The following is a 25031-nucleotide window of genomic DNA, read 5'->3' on the forward strand; positions in this document are numbered from 1 at the left end:
ACCAATGTTTTGTTTTGCTTCTGGAATATGGAACTAGTTCAGAGAGAGAGAGAGAGAGAGAGAGAGAGAGAGAGAGAGAGAGAGAGAGAGAGAGAGAGAGAGAGAATGTATTTATTTGATAATTTTCATATTTGACAAAATCTTTGGGCAAGATTCTGCAGGAAAATGATGCATGCTTATTTTACCATTTTTATTAACAATACCGAGATTATTGCACTTTTGGCATAAGGAAGAAGTTTGTTAAAAATGACAGTTTACAACAAACTATGTTAAATAGAAGCAAAAGAAATGTGATGAATTTTAAGCGTGTAAGTACCTCTGTACTAAAAGTTATTAAAATTCCTGAAAATAAAAATTTTATACCCATTTTCATATTGATTCATCTATGCAAATACAGCAAAGTTTTCTTGCGATACAAATAAATACCACATTTGAAAGACTACTTGTGAGAGTTTGTAATTACTTTAATAAGAACAACAAAAAGTGTGTTTTGTTTATCTGCCAATGTGCCACTTCTGAGAAATAACAAAACAGGTTCTTAGAGGGGAAACGCTCTTCAATAACTATTAGAAGCATAATTAACTTCAGGCAGATCAATGCTACCACTGGTCTCAACTACTCAACAAAATGTGGTCCTGCATTTCAATAGCATTATTTCTAGATTCTTGATAACAGTATTACTGACAACCACACTAAAATAAAATACCATAACTGAGGTTAATCTCTCAATCCATTTTACAAATATAAATCAAGTACATGTATTCTGCTTCTTAGAATAAAATGCAAGTACAAAGGTGAAGCCAACAAAATAGTTTTGAAAATGGGCATTCAGCACAAAAGGGCAAACAGTTCTATTTTCAAATTTGAGTTAATGCAACTTCTTGTTATTTCAAAACATACTTTCTTGCTGTGTGCATATCTACAGCCTTCTTGAAATAGAATGTGATCAAGTTTGATTCAACATTCACATAATTGACAGGAAATGGCCAACTAAGAGCACAAGTACACAATACTGCACTGGTTAACCTTTTGTTTCAACTATCTCATTTATATGTATGCGTTTTTTCTTTTTCTCTCTCTTTTTTTTCTTTTTCGTTTTCAGTCGTGTTGCCTCCAAAGCAAGTGCTCTCATTATTACACTTGAGACAACCATAGACGAAGGAATGTGCCATTTGCAGTATGTACAGTTGCAATTTCACAAATAATCTCAGTTTCAATTTATAGTCATGAAATCCTGCAAAATGACAGAAGAAGAAAATCAATTCTGCAATACAGTGCAGCAAAGGAAAATGCATAGATTTTTAGTGGTGCTTATTCTGAATATAAGCACAAAATCCTCTTGAATAAGAACTCTCAGAAACTTAAAGAAGTAAATATTTTCTCTTTATGTACAGAATAATAATAGGCACAAACTGGGCTGACTACAAGACCTGGAGGGAACACTTGTGATGAGACTTTTATATCTAATAAACACAGAAGCTCATAAATTGAGGAGTGACAAAAATAACAAAACAAGAAGTAACAGGTGACTGATACTGTTGGACATAAATGATTGACAATGAGCTAACAAATAGATTTTCAAGTACCTTTAAGCTAAGAAACTGTAAGCTGGGTCCAATAATTTAAATAATTTAAACAAAATTTAGAAATGTTCTGTGCTAAAGAAGGAACAGCAGAAAGAAATGTTTTCAGAAGAAAAATGGTGAAATTAGCAGCAGTTCAGAGTAGACGTGGTTAAAATATGGATTTGAAGTGGCCAAAAGAAAATAAAGGAGAAACATGAAGAAAAAGGAACAAATGAGACTGAATTTTAATAGGAACTAAAATTATTTGAAGATGAGAAATACTGCATTAATTTATGCCACACTTAAGATAATCTTACACCTTATCTCAACCCCCCCCCCCTCTCTCTCTCTCTCTCTCTCTCTCTCTCTCTTTCCCCCCCCCCCCCCTCCACACCAAAGAGGAGTGGGGGGGGGGGGGGGGATCAGTGACACTTATGTCAGTTAATTTATTATATAAGAGAAACATAGAAGAAACTAAACTCATAACTTGTTGGATACTTCATAACATTTCGAATGTTTGGCTTCTTATTTTGGTAAGTATGTAGAACTACTCCAAGTAAACAAAGGTTGCTATTAAATATCACACACTGATATGGACTGCAAAACTTTTCATCAAAAGAACATCAAGTCTGTGTGTAAGATACGAATGTAGAGGTAGCAATGGCAATGAACACATTATTTGAAGTGTGCAGTTCAAGTAGCAAATGATTATGTATAATTTCTGACATGATTTATTGGGAGGAGGTTCACAATACAATCTACACACAGAATCCAAGTGCACTAAAAAACTGAGCCCAACATATATAACGCAGGAGTGAGAAATGACATCAAAGTTGTCGGGCTGTAACACGACACGATGCAGATCATCAAATATGCAGAAAAGATGCAGACAAGTTTGAAAAGGTAAATCTGCCTTGACATTGAAGTTTAGGAAGGTGGGACAACAGGGAGTATGTTGAAATATGCACTGCACGAGAAGAACCAAACACAAAAGAAGAAAAATAACCCCTGCCATATGTTTGTACAGGAACTTTATTTAGAAGCATCTGCTGTATAACCATGATGTAATTATGTCCCTGGGAGTGCTATGTAAAACAAACAAGATGTACTCCATTGCAAACCTATAATACATTTACATTTTTCACTGTACTGGCTAGCTTTCAATATTTATTTTCTATCTTTGTGCATAGTGCCATGAAAACCATAGTGTCATTTACAGCAACTATTGTACTGTTTCTGGGAGACTTACAAATAATTACTTAAGATTAAAATAAATTTCTAATTGCTTGTTGGCACATTTCAGTCCAGATAACACATAATATTCTTGAGTTAAACCTGTAGCAAACCAGTTCAAAGGGGTAAATAAGTTCCTGAGAAACTTTTACATAGACACATTTTCTAGTGATAAATATGCTTTATTCAGCTGGCTGTAAGCATAACAATAACAGCAGCAATTAAAATACAGATTTTCAGTTTGATGCAGGCAGCATTATATTGGTGCATTCCCCCACTGTAATTTAATGAGGTTAATATCACATTTCTCAATAAATAACCTTTACAGATTCACTGAATTACAGATATATACAAAACATACATTTATTGCTCATATTATTTTCGCAGATTTTGTTAGTCATCACATAATTCAGATGTATGTAAGTAACCTAAGCAGGTTTATTATAAAAAGGAATCTTTTACAGTCTTGCTTATAAAATAATTTCCATTGCAAAAAAAGAAATATGTGGAAATTTATTTTTGTTATCTTTGAGTATTTCCATTCCCAATAGCTGTCACTTTCTTTATTTTACTTTAAACAAATGAGCAAAAAAGTTAATAAATAACATTAAGCTATATAAACCATTCATGTCTTTTAGGGCCAAAGGAAAAAATGCAAAAGTAACTAACAATAACACTACAAATAATACACTAAGAGAAACAAACAGAAGCAAGTTAACACAACAAATGTGTCGAAAATTAAAAGTGGTCCCATTAATTCTTTTAATCTGCTAAAAGAATCGACTGGTGCAATTATTTCTGCTTGCTTCTCACATAGTGAGAAATCTGTTCCACATTTCCTGAGAAAATCCAGTATAAAAACTGGATTACTGCATCACTGTTCACACAAATTACAGCGTCATCACAGAAAATCCTTGCACATTGTAAAAGTTATAACTGTGGATGCACTTCATTAACTTTTGTCTTTTGCTGCAACTGATCGAGTTGTCTTTATTACACTTATAAAATTATTGATCACTTGTATCTTGTTTCGAATAACTTCTTCTGACTGGAGGATTACTTTTTTTTGCGATGCTTGGGCCTGGAAAAACACAAGTAATTAATTCATTTAGCATTGTAAAGCAAGTGAGGACAAATACATAAGTGTGATGATAAAAATTCGACAACCTGTCTCCCTTCCGGCTTCAGAAAAAGTAGGTACATGGAGTATGACAGGCAAGGATAAATATCATACTTTTGACTATTTTTTTTCGCCCCTCTCTCACACAAGGCAGCTAGAACCATTAATTCTTGAAATAATTCTCCATCTCATCATTAACACTGTTAAGAATATCTGCCACCACAATCTGCTCATGATCTTACCTCCAATGATATAGTTAATTCTGCAGCTCTTTTTTCCATTAAGTTTTTTTCTGACTTTAGTCTGCTGTTAACGTGCGCTAAACGTTCTTTCAAGGCTCTACGTTCTGAAATAAATTTTATTCCTCGTGTTTTTATCCGATTTTTTTAAACCATTTTATACACATGCACACATATATATATACTGTACAGTCTACAAGTGCTCTATGTTAAAAACTTTCAGACCATTAAGCACTCTCAACTTACATAAAGGAAAATACCATTTACAAAACATATGCAGAGACATATCCGAACTAGCTATGCTCTCCATCTGCGAATGTACCCTACAAAAAAGAATATCAAGATTTGGAACCAATGGTCTTAAGTGCAAACTAACATGTTATTCACGTAAGGAACAAGGTAATGCTCAGAGGAATTGTTTGAAGTGTAAACTGACAGTCTCATGTATACATTACATTAGCTCAGAAAATTTCTCCTGTGCCATCTTGAATATACTAGTGCCTGTTATACAATGAGACCAATATCTAGCACCATAGCGACCAGATCCACCTAAGTTTCAAGTGCAATTTCATGCAATAATGAGTTCAATAATACCATATGAAAGGAGAGAGCTGGCAATGGTACAGGACCTCAACCTCAATAACAACAGTTATGGTCCCTCTCATAAATATGTTTGCAAGCATTGAAAGCGGTCAGATGCAGCAATAAGATGTAGAGTGTCCATTGATTCTGGCAACACATCTCTTATAAACCAGTCAAACACAATGACAGGAGATATGAACTCATCAGTAACATAGTACTATTCCTGCTCATCACACGAGAATCACTGCTGCTGACCAGAGACATGAGTGGATTTTATATTACTCCAGTCCACACATCCTTACTGTGATGTGTTTGCCTTCACTACAGCAGTGTAATGACTGCTAGAGCTTTTCACGGTGATAGGTGTTTTGATATTTATGATTCACATTCCAGCAAATAAATACATGTTCCCCAGCCATCTGAGACATGGATGAACGACTAAAGAAGGAAGAAGAGGAGCGCATTGCCCATCACAAACGTGTGGAAGCAATCATGTCACGCAACACCCCACAAGCACTTCTGTTAAGGTGAGTAATTAATGTTTTTGAGATTACGAATTGTATTGTGATGCATGCCACTAAGTAAATGTTGGCAAACAGACTGCAGTTACGTAATGCACCATATTTAATGACCTCAATGAGACAAACCTTGGAGATCCTTCTTCAATTTTTAAATAACCTGGAATTTCAAGCCGGCCGCGGTGGTCTAGCGGTTCTAGGCGCTCAGTCCGGAACCGCGCGACTGCTACGGTCGCAGGTTCGAATCCTGCCTCGGGCATGGATGTGTGTGATGTCCTTAGGTTAGTTAGGTTTAAGTAGTTCCAAGTTCTAGGGGACTGATGACCACAGATGTTAAGTCCCATAGTGCTCAGAGCCACTTGAACCATTTTTGGAATTTCAAATTAATAACACTGTTGTAGCTCTGTGTTCAGTTTGATTGCAAGGCTTCTACAGGTGGTATAGTTTCGCTCTTATTATTTCACATTCCACATGCTATTTGAGTGAGGCAAAGGTTTGGGCTCAAGTCCATGTCCAGCCATCCATATTTAAATCTCTATGGTTTCTCTCAATTGAATGAAAGTGTATTTCCTTTCTCGTCATTTCCCAGTTCAGCAGTACTTCCCCACTTTTATGTTATAAACTAATCTTCCTTCCTTCCTTATTTCTTTTCATCCATCCATCCATCGAACCACCCTTTTGATTGAAGTGGCCCAGTGATAAAGTAATTGACTCATATTTTAAAGGAGCTGGGTTCAAATCCTGATCCACCATTTGTGATTTAAATTTAATATAATGTTCCAAACTCATTCCATATAAAAGCCTGGCTAGTTCTTCCTCATGTCTTTGTTGAACCTGAGCTGTAGCTTTGTCAGCAGGGCTAAACCCACAAAGAAAGAAAAACATTATAATGGTTGACGGAGCCCAAAGATTCTTCACATAATACTGGTTTTTGAAACTATTTAAGTAACCCTTCTCAGGGTAATAAATGTCTATCTTCAAGTATCTGCCAATAAAGGTTTTATAGCATTTCTATGGACGTTTCCTGTGAGCCAATCAAACCTGTGATCATTTGTGCGGCCCTTCTTTTGTATGTGTTCAGTATCATCCATTCGTCCTACTTGTTCAAACACTTTAACATTATTTTAGGATATATTCCATGTGAGGGTTTTTTTTTTTTTTTTTCTCTTCAATTCAATTGACACCTGTTATGAAACTTCTCTCATTTTGTACCAATTATTTGGATTCCTAAGCACTAAATCCTCCTAATTATACTTCAAATATTTGTCTTTTGGTTCCTGGGAATAATATTCCCTTTTTGAGAACCAGTCATAAACAGTGAATGTTGATACATTATATCCCAAGTGATTGTATACTGTTTTGCAACCTAGTGCCACCATCCCTAATGATGCAGGCTTGCTTGTCATGAAACAAAGCTATTTAAAAGCATGATGAACATATGTATTAGAGACCTCTTGCAGCTGAGAACTGATTTTCCAGCCATTGATTCAAAATCTCTAAGTGCATTTAATACTTGTGGTTGTTACAGGTCAAACACAGCTGCCTGCGGGACTACGGACAGAAGATAGCTTTGAATATTGCATTTTAAATGACAGAGAGGTATTTCAAAATCACTAAAGTTCATATAATATAAGGTGTATATCTTTGCAACTAATCATCACAGAAAGCCAAACAATCTGATGTAATATTAAAAAATTATTATGTTTTTTCTCACTACTTGTGGTTACTTATCAGTGTAACGACAAGTTATTAATTGCTGATGTACAATTCTGCCATAAAAACTTTCAGATTAAGTTTCAGTGCAGTTAGGAAACAACAAACATTATGCATAGCAATTTTTTAAATTTCTGATAAAAATATTTTGGTTTTTATAGTCATTTACTCCAGCTAACAACTCTTGTGATAACCAACCAAGCTCTTATTTTAAGCAGAAATTGCAGGAATCCACATACAAAATTATCTACAGAGTTCATTGTAACATAGAAACAATAATTTTGTACCAGCACTGCCACTATTACTACAGTATTCACCTGAGAAACTAGCCTGCAGTGGAACTGTCGTTTGCTGTATAATAAGTCCGTTTGGTGGCTCATTCGATCCTTTCTTGGCTTCTATGTAGCTGCTGCCTTGATCTGTGTTGCACTTTGGACAACATGAAGCTTCTTTTGAACAGGAAGGATGGAAGTATGCACTGCAGTTCTTACACGAAGAGAGCATTCCTGCAATAAGGAGAAAAATTATAAGTATAGGTGTAAAATATATTTAGCTTGACAATTAACACATTCTAGCTGTGCAGATACATAATTTCTGTCTTTCAACTCCTCAACTTCGAATACAAAGATGAGATAGTTAACTCACTGCAGGTAAATCCATGATCAGCCGTGAGAGCAGTACACATTACAATGGAGACAGAAATGCATTCTTATGGATGAACAAAAGAACTGTTTCGTAAACCAGTATTATATGTTGAATACCAACAGCAGCGTAGATCATTACTATCACGACTGCAGAAATATTTTGCTGCTGATCTGACAGAAGCTCTGTCTGCTGGGATTTTTTTTTCCCCCCAGACAGACATCTCACCCGGATAAATTTGTCTCCATTCCCTTACTGTGTTAGGTTTAAAAGGTAGCCCACGCTTTCACAACTTCCTCCGTTGACATTGCCTTTAATGACTAAAGTAACTGATATTACAGTAGTATTTTACATAAACAGCTTATTAAATTACAGTGTGGTGAATGCCTACAATGAAGGATACTAGTGCACATTTCATTGTAGCCCTTTACTGCTATGGGTATGGGTATAACTCATGTCTCAAAGTAGTTTTTACACAATAGCTTCTCTGATAGAGTTCCTGCAGGTTGGTGCACTACTTGAAATAATTATCAGATTAAATGAGGCCTTTTTTTGTTTTTGAATATTTCTCATCTCTCTTCCATCATCAGCATATATTCCAGTCAGCTAATAATACACTTGAATCAAGACATATTAATTACAAGAATAGTCTGCAAAACTGAACTGACAACGTCTAGTGAGATGTATTTAATCAGGTGCATTCATTGGAAATGTCTAATTAAACAAATGAAAATTTGGAAAGAAATATAAAAACTCCAGTTGTAATCTCTGGTAACATATACATAGCTACACAAAGTTTCATTAAGAGAAATTTGTCTTCAGACTCTGTCTGACATTCATGTCATTAAAAGATGATTTGTTTTCTTATTTTCAAATGCATCCACCATTTGAAGAATATTACTCTACATTTTTGGACTTTACATTAATTGGTACATGACCATGTACCCTCCGAAAATGGTCCAATCTTGAAAGAAACATAGTAAAACATCTTACCAGTAGATCCACAGATGATGCAAACATGGGGTGGACTATTCACTCTTTCTATAGTCAGAGATGCTGGAAGACTTGCGAGACGTAACGAAGTTTTTGGCAAGTTTGTCCCAGAAGTACGTAGCAGCGATCTTGAGATTTCTTTAGGAGTGATCTGATACACTGATGCATTAGTCTTGTCTGAAGCTGTGTGCCGAGTTACGGAAGATTGCGATACTGAAGAAGAAACTGGTGTCATCTTTTCTAGTGCAGAGGTTACAGGCATAACAATTCTATCATTTTCAGCAAACAATACTTGATGTTTATCTTTTTGGTGTTGCTGCTTTTGATGTACTTGAGGCTTCCTTTTTGTTTTTATTTGTGGCGATGTGGATAAGAGATAACCATTCTTCTTCCGTTTCTGTAGTTAAAAGAAAGAGGAACAGTGAGTAAAATTAAATATTTCTAATATTGAACAGTAACAAAGAATACTAAAAGTGGCTAATTTAATAATAATATTACACTCTGCTTTTATTAAGAAGGAATTGCTGTTACTGAAGAACAACAACTTAAAGGGGGACAAAAATCAACAGCAACATTCATGAATCTTACCGAAACATCCCAGTGACTTCCATATACGAACTGGGTATGATTTGCAGTGCTACGACGCTTTCTTTCGACTCTGCGGTTCTGTAGGTCTGAGAGAATTTCACGAGTTATGAGTCCTGGAAAAGTAAAAGAAAAATATATAATACAAGAACATATTCATTACGAAGAGATCTACGTATTTACAAGGCAAATGAAGATCTTCCAAAAATAAAAGAAGTGAAACCATCTGGCACCCAAACAAAACAATCTTTTATTTGGACACAGTTACACAAATAATCATTTTTGTGACCATGAATGACAAAAGATGAAGAACATGATGATAAATGAAGTTCATATTTCGAGAAATCTGAAGCAATTGTGACAGGAAAACAACATACCGACAGCCTGTAGAAATGCTATTTTCTCTTGAGAAATTTCTGCAGCCAAAGACTCTTGTATTTCTCTTTCATCATCTGAGGAACTTGAAGAAGGGGAAGAAGAAGGTGAGGAAGCTGCTGATAATCTGCAATAAGTAAGAAGCCCATGAACGACATGACAAATCAGAACACCAGACTACAAATTTGTAAACATTGTCTCTTGGTGATTATTAATGTACCCTCATAATATCTGGCGCTAAATAGTCATTTAAAGTAAATAACATGTGAGACCAATTTACTGTACTACTGTACAAAGATGTTTTGACACTTTTTATTAGAGCTCATAGATGTTACAAAAGTTTGATTGTCAGTAAATGAGGATTTGATCCTGGTTTTATCCCATCCCTAAGCAGTAGGGTGCAAAATCTGTCTGGTAAGTTTTTCTGGAAAAGGTTCATTACAACATAAGGGAAGGAAGTTAAATTTCTGTCTACTACTGGCATTTGTTTTAAGTCTAGCTTCAAAATTAAATTTAACATTGACAGTTAAATGCAGTTCAAAACCTCTCCATATGAAAAAGGTAACACTTAGCTAGTAATCTTTCTCTCTATTTTCAAAGGAATGGTGGTAGTATCAATCATGGAAATATTACATCACCAAGGTTGTATAAGAACTGAGAGAGGATCCACTATGGCCTTGTTGAGGGAACTATTTTAAAATCTACTTTTAATAATTCAATAGAGCCATGGAAAGAAAACATGAATCAAGATTGCTGGATTGTGGCCTGACTTAGATTCTAGAGAAAGAGATCTTCTACTACTTCTGGTCAGCTCTAAATGGTCTCAGCAATGCGATGTAGGTTGAGCTGGTTTGAATTAGGTTTTGTTTTAGGGTGCAAAAAGAACTGAAGTCATAAGCACCCGTGTCATAACCATAGAATACTAATAAATGAAAGATGTTAAAACCGACGACACGTTAAGCACAATTGATGGAAGGAGAAAAAGCTAAAAACGAGGACTTCCCTCTGGAGAAAGGTCCACAAAATATGTCACAGAGACAGATTTATTCACTGCGGTTGGTTTGAAGGGTGGCCAGATGCCCTTCCTGTCACCACCCGATTAACCCCTGGGATTGAATGTGTGTACTGCAACTTTTTGTTTGTTTATTTGTTTGCGGGTAGTGTTACTCATGTAAAAGTGAGCAAAAGCTTTTGAAATATTTGCAAATCCTGTAACTGACACAAGACTTTGTTACCAGTCAGGTATTATTCACCTAGTGGGATATGGGAAAACACCTGAAACACCGACCATCATCATTAATCCAAGGCAGCGCATCTTTCATTGTCGGAAAAAGTGCTTTAACATACATAGTTAATTTTTGTTAACATGAAGATTTTTATATGTAATCGTTTCTTCGTTATATTTCATTGTAACTTTTATAATGGTGACATGTTTTTACATTTATGGAAAGGTTACATTACTGGCATATAATCTCACTAAACTGTTAAAAAACCTATAAAAGATAGTCTCACAAACTGGGTACATCTAAAGAAATTAGTTACACAGCAAAATAATAATTGACAATATTAAGAATCATTTGCTAATGGATTTCTATAATTTCATTATTTAAGAGAGAGATGTGAATACATGTTAACTAGAACATTAGTTACACAAACACACCTTACTTCATCTGAAGAACCATTTCCTGAACCATCTACTGCACTAATGTAAATAATTCCATTTTGTGTTTTATTTGCATCTTTGGAGACTGTGGTAATACTGCTTTTTGTGTTTACTGTGCTAACAATCCCACCAGCGCTGGAACTACTGCTGTTATTAGTTTGTATGATTTCAATATCATTATCTTTCTCAGCACATTTAACAGTGCTTTTGTTGTTCAATGTGCTGTTTGTTGAATTTGCTTCTAACTCTTTCCTTAGTCGCTGAATTAGTTGTTTCTGTAAGAAGAAAAAGAAAGATTAACAGTATAACGTTTAAGTATTTTGTAACACATACTCAGACTCATGCGCCCTTGAAGTGTGGTTAAAGGAGGAGTGAAGGAGTGGACAGTCTCAGGAAAGGACTGAAAACGTGGGAGGGATAGGAAATATTCATGCAACACCACTAACATATATCTTTAGTGCTGCAAATTAACATCCCAGTGAAACTACAGAAGTGTTTAACAGATGTTGAACTACAAGCTGCAAGAATTGTTTGCAAGTTAGGGTGCACACACACATTGAAATAATGCTGCTGGTCTCAAATCCGAATGAAAACTTGAGCTTTGTTTACTTGGCTTGGGTGGTCTGACAGTACAAAACTAGCAGTTACGTAGCAGATGCAAGTTACAAAATACATGAGAGAACAACACGAATTCACACAGTAAAGTTTTTAAAAGTGTCACATAGATCATAGTTATAACATAGTCTTTAACTGTCAGAATGAATCTGACTAACTATAAAATGCATTTCTCACTGAAGACAATACTACAGAGTAATGCATTTTGCAATATACTTTTTTTTTAACTTTATTGCAGCCAATGTCGCACTCACTGTGCTACACAGAGAGGCTGACACTTTTCTCAACGTACAAGTAGAAATAGTCGAAATGTTACATTGTAGTGTATGAGCGGGGAAGATATCAGTCTAGGTGTGTGTTTTCATGTACTTGTTTCTACTAGTATATAATAAATCATTTTATGCCTCAGTTCAGTCTCTGTTTTTATGTATTTAGTTATGTACCTTGTGGTTCATGTTTCTGTATGCCTGTGTATTTACGATGTAAATGATTGCTTGGAAAACAACAAATCTGATAATCTTTCTATGGATGGGTTCCAAAACGTGAAATAGATTAAAGGCGGACATACACTCGCTCATTACATCAAAGCTTACGCAATAACAAGAGCAGAGCCTGGCAGACACCGATAATATTTGATTTTCGTCATTCAGTAAGTACAAGTCTGATTCTTCGCTATAGGTATGTACGTATTAATCTGGAATAAGCGCCGGGTGGTGAGTATGTCGGTGCCCGTTCACAAGTTTGCAGTATCGGCCGCCTGCAGTACATGACGGCGCTGCGCTTCGTGTCAAAACGACCGCTACGAGTATCACGTGTTCTGTTGCGGGCGCTCCAAGCGACGAACAGCAGAAACATTAAGACAACGCGCACGCGTCAGCCGCCGCTACCCGGAGCGCCGCCCATCAACGGATACTTCGACGAAATACTGCTGCGACGTTTAGAGTAGCTCACAAATGTTAATATTTTCACACGTAGTACCATTCGGAAAAATTTTCAATTCTTCATCATTCAGTTCGAGCAGCCTCACAAACTTGTATAATTGCACTTATTTAATTGCTGCATAAATTTCTAACTCCATTATCACAACGAGTTGACGTGGGTTATTCAGGCTGGTGCTTTCTTACAGCCTGTGAAGATATTAATTAATGCACTTTGGTATCTTCCGTAAAACATTTTACGATGCGCTACATGACAGTCAAATACTTCAAGGACAGGCAGTCGACACACTATGAAGACTGGATTTCACTACTCCAGCTGTTCTTTTCTTTCATTTACTTTTACAGCTGTCTCCAAATCGAAGATAATTCCTTTACTGTCAGAAGTGGTATTACAGATTTTTGTATTAACTTTATATGAGTACTTTAGGCGCTCTTACGATTTTACGAAAGCACAGTGGTACTATCTCTTTGTATTTTTGGTGATTGTGGTCCGAGGCATTTTAAGATTTAAAAATCGAGCAGTTTTTATAGCCCCCGCGGATATCCCCAGCGTTAGGAGATGATAATGACAAGGCTTACGTTACATCACTGCGTAATGCCCATAAAAGAGAAATCAGCTTTTTCGTTTCTGATGTCAAGACTTCGGGATTCCAGTACCCGTCAGATGAAACCAAGCTGGATCTCTGGAACGATCAAACTGCATCTGAATACGAAACAAATGGATTCACATAAAAATAACGAATTACAATAGTTTTTCGTTGCTTTCCAAACACGTGTCTATACCGTTAATGATATGGATACTGCTGTAGTCTTTGACAAATGTGCCTCACTTTGAAATGGGGATGCCTTGAGTATGCACCAAGTCCTATGTCGCACCTTTTCTCCGCAACCGTGCCATCTACGCCCTCGGAAAATTTTAAAAGCGCCTGGAATGACGCTATTAGTAACTGCAATGTAACAGGTGGTAACATAACAGACTTTCGTATACAGAAGAGCCAATCGGAATACGTAATCGCTGGTCACAAATATCTGAAAGGTACATGTAACTACCAGCAGTCTGCTACGAAAATAAATATAGGAAAAAGTGTGTTAACACCATCAAACAGCTAAATAAGCTTTACTTGAACGAAAACATTTTCTGTTTCGCGCTGATATGTGGGCAAAGCCTCATTTTGTAGAACACAAACGGGGCTTGTGAGACGTTATTGATTCTGCAACCCGGCAAGAGAATGGGTCCGCTTGGCTAATATGTAAAATGTTCGCATACCTCTGCTGTTTTTTGGATGCAGGGCAGAACCACGTCAACCAGCAGCCTGGACTTCAGTTACTTCGCCTTCATTCAGTTTCTTTACTGTCTTGTTCACATACAGCGTAAATTAATAAGCTTTTCTTTATAATTTCCTTCGGTGTATGTTTGAACTTCTCATCTCAATAAGGATTAACATATTTTAGGCTGTGGTAGTACAAACTAATTCGAATAAAGTATTCCATAAAAACAGGTAACCAATTTTTATTAATTACATAGATACAGCTGTTAGAATGTAACCCAAACACACACTCATAGGAAGTTTAAAGCAAAGACCAAGTTACTGTTGAGTTTCATAAATTAAACCTCCGACATCAACGCACTTTCGATTTCTCTTGACAACGCGATGTGAAGCTCTTCTGAGATCGTCTTGGCGTTCTTTCATGGGGGACAGCAATATTGCATTATCATAACGGTCAACTCGTCTCTCGTGTTTGCTTTCCATTTGCAGACTTCGCCTTTCAACCATCCTCACATTGATAAACTCTAAAGGGATAAGGCCCAGGGAACTTTGTGGCCAAATAACCTGTAACCGCGAACCATCTTCTGGGGAATGTCAGTTTTAGACGAAGTGTCAGATGATGACTGGAAAGTCCAAAGGTTCTGTCGTGCTGGAAGAATATACCGATGCTCGTCAAATGAACCTCTTCCAATAATGCTGGAAGCTAGTTTTCAAGAAAGTCTTGACTGGGCCCCGTAAGACGATGCGGTAACAAAAGAGCCAAATCAACTGATTGTATAAATGAGTGTCGCGATATGATAGACAAACAAGTGTTCTTGGAAATGTCTCTCCATAGAAGCATGTTGGTTTCCGTTGGGCCACCGATTTGAGTTACGCCTGTTATTGGTACCGTTACGAGTGAAAGTGGCTTCACTAGTAGACAGTGTTAGGCCCCAATGTGGTTACTCTGCGATCTGCAAGTAGCCAACGACGAAATTCCATTCGGATATCTTCTGGACGATGTTGAATCCGCCGTAAGTAACATCACAGAGACCGTGCATGCCTAATGTATGCCACATTCTTGTACCGAGAGCCGTAGGAAATTCTGCGTGTGTTCGTTGAAGGACTACGTTCGAGCCGGCCGCTGTGGCCGAGCGGTTCTAGGCGCTACAGTCTGGAACCGCGCGACCGCTACGGTCGCAGGTTCGAATCCTGCCTCGGGCATGGATGTGTGTGATGTCCTTAGGTTAGTTAGGTTTAATTAGTTCTAAGTCCTAGGGGACTGATGACCTCAGAAGTTAAGTCCCATAGTTCTCAGAGCCATTTGAATTACGTTCGGCCAACTGAATAATTTCTTCTACTTCATCCAGTTTCTTCATTCGCACGTTCAGACGAAGTATGACTGCTGAACACTGTACCAGGCTCACGCTATTTAGTGAAAACGCAAGTTAACACACTTGGATCTGCTACTACACTTGGATCTGCTACTCTGCTGCCAGGAAATACTCTAGAAGTAGTGACAGCAGCGTCTCCATTACAAAACACGAACACGAACACACTGATCAGGCAGAACTTAATGACCACCTACCACATGGCAGGTATGCCCAGCTTCGGCACGGATAACAGCTATAACGCGTCGTGGTATGAAGAAATGAGTTCGTGGATGGTCGCAGGATTTTTTTTTTTGGGGGTGGGGTGGGGCGGGGGGTGGGGTGTGAGCTCTGACATCGCGATCAATCACATCCGAGATGCGTTCGATCGTGTTCAGATCTGGCGAGTGGGGGGGGGGGGGAGGGGGGGAAGTGCATCAACTGGAACTCGCCGCTGTGCTCCTCGAACCACTCCACCACACTCCTGGTCTTGTGACATGGAGCATTCTCTTGTTGAAAAATACCACTGCCATCGGAAAATATGACTGTCACGAAGGGGTGTACGTGGTCTGCAACCAGTGTGCGATGCTCCTTGGCGGCCATGGTGCCTTGCACAGGCTCCAATGAACCCATGGACGCCTACAAGAATGTTCCCCACATCATGATGGAGCCGCCGCCAGCTTGTCTCCGCCGCAGTACGGGCGTCAGAAGCCGTTCCCCTCAAAGACAACGAATTCGCGCCCTCCGATCGGCATGATGAAGGTATCTAGAGTTATCAGACCATGCAACGCTCTGCCGCTACGTCTACGTCCAGTGCCGATGGTCAAGTGCCCGGTTCGGTCCTAGCTGCTAATGTCGCGGTGTTAACATTGGCACGCGCATAGATCGTCGGCTGCGGGGGCTCATCGTTCCGAGTGTTCGGTGCACTGGGAGTTCAGACACAATACTGTGCCCGCTTTCAAGTCTGATGTTAGTTCGCCGACTGTCCTGCTCTACCGGTCTGCCCAGCCTACGACGTCAGACATCTGTAATGAGGGGTGGTGGCCGTCGAAACCCCACGACATCTCGACGTGGATTCACCTCGGTTTCGCCAAGTGTTGAAGACACCACAGCATTCGTCGAACATTCGACAAGTCGGGCAGTTTCCCAAATGCTCGTCTCAAGCCCCCGGGCCATCACAATTCACTCTCAGATAGATCGTGCGCCTTCTCCATCCTACATACTGACAGCACGCTCAATGATACTACATGCACCGTGCGTGTGTCTGACTAGCAGTCACTCGTCGCCAGGTGGCTGGTTTATATCGATTGTCGGTCGGTGGTCATAGCGTTCTGGCTGATCAGCGTATGTGCGGCATGCTTAAAAGATACTGTGGAATTGGAAAAACCCACAACCACAGCTGAAAAATTCAATCAAGTAAGTTTTAGCACAACTTCAACTTCGAAATAAATATGACAATCGATAAATAAACCCATATCAACAAATTCCAACAAGCGAAATAAGAACTTCTCTCTGTAACCAAAAAAATTCGCATGTTATATAGAATGTTTTATAAAAGTTAATGTATATTTCCACCGCCCAACATATTTATTACGTATATATTTTCAGTGCTTCGTTGTTTCAAGCTGTCCCGCCAGCCAATAACTGAGCACTCTCAGAAATGGCCAACAAGCTTAAATATTTTTATGCACACTCATCGTAGCACAATAACTTTCTCCTTGTGTGCTGTACATACAAACATGAATCATCATGTACAAGAAACGGCTATCGGGGTTCATGGAGTTTCAAGTAATAAAGTAGTAAACTTTATACATGTTACTAGAAAGATCATAATTTCCTTACCAAGCTTTGGGTGTTCCAAACGAGGAACGACCAACACCGCACTAGAGACGGTGCGTTGATTAAAACTAACAGAGACAAGAGGAAAGGAGTGGTTTCTAGCAGACCAATTAGGAAACTGTGCGACAGGCAGCTTCAGGGGTATTAATTCAATCAAGTAGGGTACGATACCAGTTTGATTAACCCAATGCAAGCGTTCCTGCACATGACACGTTCTCGCCATTATTCTGGAAAAGTGTCAGTATATAGTGTTTCGTAATTGATTTTGATGTACGTTACTGTAAATATCATTTCACCTGAACAACCAATAAATTGTTTTCCACGCGAAACAAAATAGCAAACAAATGGACTGTGTGCCAAACACGTGTTCATGCAGATTATCACGATTTCGTCGTTTCTTATACTTCACACCAAGTCCACAGACACTTAACAACAGCGAATACCACTCTGTACATAAGGCTAGATGTCTGAGAAGGAAGTAATTCAAAGGTAAGAAAAAATAATTAATCCTCGACTAGTTTTTCCCGCAAATCTACATAATTAAATCTACCTAATTTTGGAAAAAAAAAATTCTCTCCACGGACGAAAACGTCTACATTTGGCGATGATGCACGACGGGCTGGGGCGGACACTGCCTATTATACGCATGAACGCCAAACATACTGACTTCTCTGTGAAGTATGAAGGAAGAGTGCGTTGGTTTGGGGCTTATGAGCCATGTAGCGCTGGCCTAGCCGTTCTCAATCAGATTCAAATGTAGACGGTTGCTGAAACATTTTGCAAAATGACTTCTCGGAAAATGTGTGGTAACTGAGGTGGAAGCTTTTTATGCATTTAAAAACGAAGTATTAACATCCGGGAGTGGTTAACACATAAACCAACCCAACAGTTAAGGGAGGTAAACAACCGGAACAATAATAATAAAAAAATGTTTATATTTGAGAACAAATCAAGAAACTGCAGTGCTCTTCGCGATATGCGAATCGGGAACTTAAAAACAGTTTGGAAGAGTCACAACTTATCTTGTGGATTAGGCGCCTATTTTAACGCAACTTTTGTGCTCCGTCACTGAGTTACGTGTAGAAAATAATGTTAGTGCTTCAAGGTTACACTTATTTTCTTTTGAAGGTATGCCAAGTTTAACGTAAATGTAACCAAAATTATCGGAAAAGCATAGTTTTTTTTTTTTTTTTTTTTTTTTTTTTTTTTTTTTTTTTTTTTTTTTTTTTTTTTTTAAATCATTGCATACCTCTGGTCTTTCTGCAGTACCAATTTCGTGTTTCGTGTCGCCCCCCCCCCCCCCCCCCCTCCCCGCGGAAAGAGAGAGAGAGAGAGAGAGAGAGAGAGAGAGAGAGAGAGAGAGAGAGAGAGAGAGAGAGTCCCTGAAGTAGTCAACACATTCATAGCTCAATACATCAAACCGTAATGGGCATTAAGTTCAAAATAGGCGTTCCACTACCTTTTATTTCACGATCGTCATATCGCCCTTACGGCTGCCCAAGTTGCGCTTATAGAGAGTCAGCAATAACAGCAAATCCACGACATGACAGCAGCTTCCTCATAGATAACGCGTGTCTTCCCTCAATGGTGCCGTCGCTTCGCGGAAAACATCGAAGTCCAGGAAGGGAAGGAAAAAACTGACCGGTTAAAACCGATACCCGTATTTTAGTTCTAAATAACCACTATTTAACGGTATTTATTTGGTCTCTATATCATCAGTTGCCTTATTTTCACTTATAACAGAGTGAAAGAATCGGCAAATTAGGCATAGCAGCAGCGCTACAATTTTTCGTTTTTAAATGAACATTTTTTTAAAAAAAGTCAGACTTATTTGTGAAATTTGCATTGGTTTGAAATATTTCGTTAGTATAGAAAGTGGGAAAAGCGATCAGTGCTATTTTTGACAACAATGTCGACAGAAACGAGCAACGAACACGTGGCATATGAACTGATACAGTATTGCTGAGATGGTACGTCCCTTAAACGTGCAAGACTTGCCCACACCTCGTTTATACGGTAATTTCTCGCCGTCGTCGCCAGCCATCCATTGTACTGCAGAATGGCACGAAGACTAGTTCGCCTCATTTTCTTTAAAAGATTACATATTTGTCTACAATTTCTACGAAATAATAAATGAGGAAGCAAATCATGGTAACAGTAATAAATCAAAAACTTATCAATATTTCATTCATAGTATACAATTAAAATATAAATCAGCTGATCTGCTGACTGTATGTAATATGCCTTTATCTGCTTGTACCCTTGGAAACGCACCAAATTAATGCGAAAAACTGTTCTTCAAACTTCAGTTTCACACTTTACCACTGACTATCCGTAATGTCCAAATAGAGGTATGATGGCTGGTAGCATAATTTTTTAGCAGAGTTTAAAAAATTGCAATCAATAGAACACGTGATTTTTTGCAGTATTCAACCACCTATTCTTTCGAGAAAAGCAGCGAACGGTGGACGGATCAAGTTTTCTTTCATTTGCCTACTTGATTTAAAGTCTTTGTTCTATGCGTTTTGCAACAGAGCGTCAAAAATTTTTCCATCTTTGTTCGATTTCTGCGTCTATTACAGGAAATAATAGGAACAAACCGAAAATCGGTTACTTCAGAAACCGGCTATTTTGAGCGGTTTTAACAGTCAGATTGAACCAATGTGGGCAAAAACAGATACAACCAAAAAACCGCCATAACTACAGTCAACACGTTAAATGCGACTTCCATGGAGATGCCACATTCGCTGGTACTCTCCCGCTTCACTGCCAAGTATCATTCACAAGCTACTAGCTGATACAATTGTAACATTTTCACAATCGAATGGACAAGATGAAGGTGTTAAACGCTTCTGTACAATAACTGCAGCAACAGCACCAAAAGGTTTTCAACAAGAGAATAATGACAAGGAAAGCACAACACACGCAACGTTCGTACAGAGATGATGATGGATCGAAATGGGATGTTGATGAGTACTGCTATGACGTGTTCAGTTGGGGTTCACAGGGAAGTGGAGGTACTGGTATTAACCGCGACGAACATGTTTCCTCTGACCACCGCCCGCACTTCATTCACACGGAGAGTTTGGCACAATAGTTACCAACTTCATTCTTATTCGAGAGTGGTCCTCCTAGATTTAGGTTTGTCCTTAGTCATCCCACTTCAGGCGATTGTCGGAATGGAGCTCTCATGTCTACGGCTGATAATGTTCTCCGTTCGCTCCCAACTGGAGTTCATCTGCCTTTGTGACTTACATGTCGATGATACCCCTAATTTCGTTCCGTCGCGCTTTCCCATCTTCCTTCGTCGTCTCTCTCATCTACTTTTTCACATATCTCATTTATAGGTGTCAGAAACCGCATGTTTAACGCAGCTGAGACCGACCGGAAATACTGACACTAGCAAAAACTATACGAGGTGTGATAAAGTAACGGGCAGTTTCGTTTTCCTTAAAGAACCTTTCTATATTAATCAAAATCAACTTTATCTCCTACAAAGTAAATCAGAAACTCACTTTTCGTTATGGTCTTCAGCTCCTTCGGAAATTTTGTTTGTATCTCATCGATGGTTGCAAAACTACGTCCTTGCATGGTTCTCTTCAGGCCTCCGGAATAGAAAGATGTCGCAGGGGGTGATGCCCAGCAAATACGTTAGCTGAGGCAATTTGCCAAAAAAAAAAAAAAATCACTAACAAACATGGAGTTGTGAGCGGGAGCATTACTGTTATATATATTTCCAAGGGTGACTTTGCCATAATTCTGGTCTTTTCTTCGGATTGCTTCACGCAAACCGAGTAGAACTCCCGCGTAGTACTCCTTGTTGACCGTACGACCGTAACGCAGGAACTCACGATGCAATATCCCATTGTAGTCTAAGATAACCGTGAGAAGAACCTTCATATGTGATCGAACTTTATTTTTTTCGGTTTTGGCTCTTCTGGCAGTTTCCATTGAGAGACTGGGCTCTGGTTTCGACGTCATACTCGTATAGCCATGTTTCGTCACCTGTTATAACCTTTTAAAAAAGTTCTGGATCGTTATCGACTTGATTCAGTAATTCCTCAGCGATGTCTACCGCGACGTCGTTTCTTGCTTCGAAATTGTTTTTATTCGGCATTCAACAATGTCGGAACAAACTCTGCTGCGACACTTTTCATGCCCAAAACATCCGAAAAAATTGCTTGGCATGAGACAAAGGGCATGCCACCTCTCTGACAGTGATTCGGCCATTTTCCAGTACCTTTTTCTTTACTTCTTCCACATTGTCGTCAGTAATTTATGTGCTAGGCCGTCCAGAGTGGTCGTCGTCGTCAGCATCTTCTCGACCCTCTTTGAAACGTTTTTATTATACGTAAACTCTTGTCTTACTGATAGTATATACGCCGAAAGCCCGTCAAAGTTCCGAATGCGGTGCTGCACTTTATTCCATTTTCACGCAAAATTTAATGCAAATTCTATAATCCATCTTTTTAGAAAGCAAAAATTCGCCGAGCACTGGAATACACATACGATCTTCTCGACTGTCAACAATACACTAAATATTCAAAACAATTGAAAATGTATATTTGCATCAGGAACACTTGTGTTGACATGACGATAAAATTTGAAAATAGGATGTATAAATCCCGCGAAATTAAAAAAAATTTCCCGTTACTTTTTGATCACGCCTCGTATATAATTTTTTTTTTTTTTTTATATTATGCAGCGTCGATTTCGGCGCTCTTCTGCAGTCGAGATGGATACGAAACGTTTCAGAACCATGCCGAAATAATGACCTCTGTCCTGACGTCACTTCCTCGCACAGCCCTTATCGACCTGTAGATTGCACAACGGAAACATAAGTTTTTCTGTTGAAGGAGTTTCCACGATGACGTGCTGAATACACTGAAGAGTTTTATGCGGCACAGCTACTGCTTCAACTCTCTGAAGAACGCGACCATTCTACACTGTAGTGTGTACGTCTATACTTTATCTAGGGAACTAAACACATCAGTCGGAAAAAAAACTGTTTTCTGCGACAGAAGTGGGGATAAAAACTGGAAATTTCGAGGTCGCATAGATGTTCTCTCCAGGGACTGAGACCTTCATCAGAGCGCCAGACGCAGTCAGAGCTATGAATTCTGCAGGCCTGTCGGCCTGACTACAGTTATTTGACAATCTCAAGAGACGAGGACTGCCTTGATTCTGTCCTGGACCGTCAAAAGCCGGTTCTGCCGGCCAATTTGAGGGCGGTTTTGGGAGACTTCTCACATTCATTCAGTCAAATGTTGGCTCTGGGTTACACTTTTTCCAGCGTGGGCGAGTGCAAAGCTTCGTAAGTAAACAGTTTTGGAGGTGTCGTCATAGTTACGTGTTTCCAAAGGTTTATTCCGTGTTTCTCCACTTGAAACACTCAAGTGGAATTTTTGTTGATATCTCGCAGGATTTCTCAATAGTTTTGACATTTTATGTTCCAGGCTTCGAATTTCAGTGTGAGCCTAACACTGCTGGAATATAACATTTTTAAAAAATATTTTCTAGTTATATTTCGTACATCATTGGTTACCTTACATGTAATTATATGATGTATAATTTTAGATTATTGAATAAAATTGGTAGCATTCTTTTTTGATACTGATAATATTATAAGGTGACAAACACTAATTAAACATGCATGCCGTTTAGGAATAAGGAAGAACGCGACCTGCATTTCTCTAAGTTATTGTCAACTTGCAGCACTGTAGAATTCTGTGACAAACTACTGTTGCCGCTGAGGCGCATAACATGAACATTTTTACGTAGTCTCCGAACTTTAACGCCATGAGAATGAAAAAGCCATCAGGTTACAGAGAGCTCCTAGCGAGCGACACGGCGCCGCCGTACGTAAACGAATGGCTACGCTTATTGCCGACTTCCGCCAGTTAAAACCGCGCCGCGACGTCCATGTAGCGGACATATAGTACTACAATAAAGGGCCACCGATCGTAAACAGTGCGGGAGTGTCGGCACAACTGGCGCCGCGCTTGAAATCTGAGGGGCACTCAAAATGAAAACGGGAAAGATGGAAAAAATGGGCAACGTAGTTGTTATTTCAAAAGTAATCGCTGCAACTGTGAACATATTTACCCCACTGTTTGAGACACAACGGCCGACGCCTTCATAGAAAAATGTGTGTTGCCTACGGAGCCGTGATTCTTCGCAGATGTCCAAAGGGATAAAAAAAATACGGAAATCGCATGGGGGGGGGGGGGGGGGGGACAATCGGGACCTTACCGGAGGATGTGTAAAGGCTTCCCAGCGAAACTTCCGCAGTGCAGTCTAAAGAACCTTGGCAACACGTAGAATGTATGAGAAACAGGTGCAATACATTTAAAAACAATACCCTCTAAGTACGGTAATTTGCTCCAGCTGTTAGTGTTTTGAGGAAAAACAAAACGACACATTCAGCACAATATCCTGAGCAACTATATGTTACGTATTTTAGAAACGAAGTTGTAATGCGAAGTGAAACCGCCCTTTTGAGAAAAACATTCGAAAATGCCCCATCTCACTTTTTTCCGCAGGTATGTATGCTGTCACAAAGGTATCCATATTATCTACAGAAATAAATTTTTCAGCTTGCCAATGGCAGAAGAAAATTGTTTGTAAAATTTAAGTCATACAGAGTGATGTGCAAATATAGCATGTTTACATCAACTTACCTCCAGTTCGTCAGCTCTTCAGGATTAAAGGCAGGAGCAGAAAGTTTCCAAGAAATCTGCACAGATGTTTTTCCGCCTGCTAACAAACTAGCTTTGAGACCGGCTCAAGCGTAATGAACATACTTGGAGCTTCAATACTAATGGAAGTACTATGCAACGACACGCTGCAAGCTGAACTTTGTGTTGGATGTCCGACCGGATTATAGCATTTAATAATAAAAACCTAAAGAGCGCTGTTGTCCCCAAGTACTGTCTCAGTTACAGAGTTGCCCACTTTTACGGTATTCAAACAAAGTCCCTATCTTCGCGCGAAAGTGCGATCAAGTAAAAATATAGCTCTAATTTAACGAAAGTGAGAATTTTTTTCCTGATTTTATGTATGTAATGTGTATATCACGGTTTACTAGTTTTTGGTTTTGCTGACGAGATATTTTGTTAGTACGATATTACGGTGATTTCCCTACCTGCCTTCCTCCCGTATGCACGCTTCCACATACCGACAAAGAATCACAATGTTAGAAATTTTAGACCAATCAAAAAGCTATGCCACACCGTGCAAAAATATTAAGTAGGGAAGATAATAAAAGCCAGTACTCTTCACCAGAAGTAAGTACTGCGGTAGGATGCTGTACTTTCCACTCATTTATCTTTTAAATATTTTTAAGTAATAGGAGCACTTTTGAGATTCCACCTTGTCTTTCGAAAGGTGGACAGGTATCCAGTAGCAGGTCGAAACCTGTTTGAAGTGAGTGTGTGTTTCGCTATCCGCATTGTTGGGGCACGACACACCCCCAGCACAGTGTTAACGTAAGTATTTCCGCATTTTCCTTTTTATGAAGTTGTCTGTGGTTTTCACATTTACATTCTTGCGAGAGAAAATGGGATTTGTGATCATCTATTGGGATTACTGTCTACTGTATGATCAATCAGTGTAAACAGTGAAGTCAGTGGTATTCACTTGGTCGGTTAGTAGTAGCGTCCTTTCAGCCTATGTTTTCTATATGTGGTAATTTTCTCGTGAGATCAGGTGGTGTTTCATCATTTATCCTAACTATTTTCACGTCTTTTGTAGTAGGTTTGTGATTGTTTTTTCTTACATGTTTTCCAAAAGTCA

The 25031-nt window shown here is 38.8% G+C and overlaps 1 protein-coding gene across 1 annotated transcript in view; it reads right to left on the reverse strand.

Annotated features, from left to right (window-relative positions):
* Positions 1 to 2959: 2959 nt before the first annotated feature.
* The window catches only part of LOC126473582 (PHD finger protein 21A-like), a 116493-nt gene continuing 94421 nt past the window's right edge, over positions 2960 to 25031 (reverse strand). The window contains exons 5-10 of the mRNA XM_050100727.1: positions 11226 to 11503; positions 9568 to 9692; positions 9194 to 9306; positions 8606 to 9002; positions 7288 to 7476; positions 2960 to 3879 (exon numbers count right to left, since the gene is read on the reverse strand). Of these exons, the coding sequence (XP_049956684.1) occupies positions 3806 to 3879; positions 7288 to 7476; positions 8606 to 9002; positions 9194 to 9306; positions 9568 to 9692; positions 11226 to 11503 (1176 nt within the window). The 3' untranslated portion in view covers positions 2960 to 3805. The remainder of the gene's footprint in view (positions 3880 to 7287; positions 7477 to 8605; positions 9003 to 9193; positions 9307 to 9567; positions 9693 to 11225; positions 11504 to 25031) is intronic.

Source organism: Schistocerca serialis, chromosome 4 (genome assembly GCF_023864345.2).
Source record: "Schistocerca serialis cubense isolate TAMUIC-IGC-003099 chromosome 4, iqSchSeri2.2, whole genome shotgun sequence".
Taxonomy (NCBI): Eukaryota; Metazoa; Arthropoda; class Insecta; order Orthoptera; family Acrididae; genus Schistocerca; species Schistocerca serialis.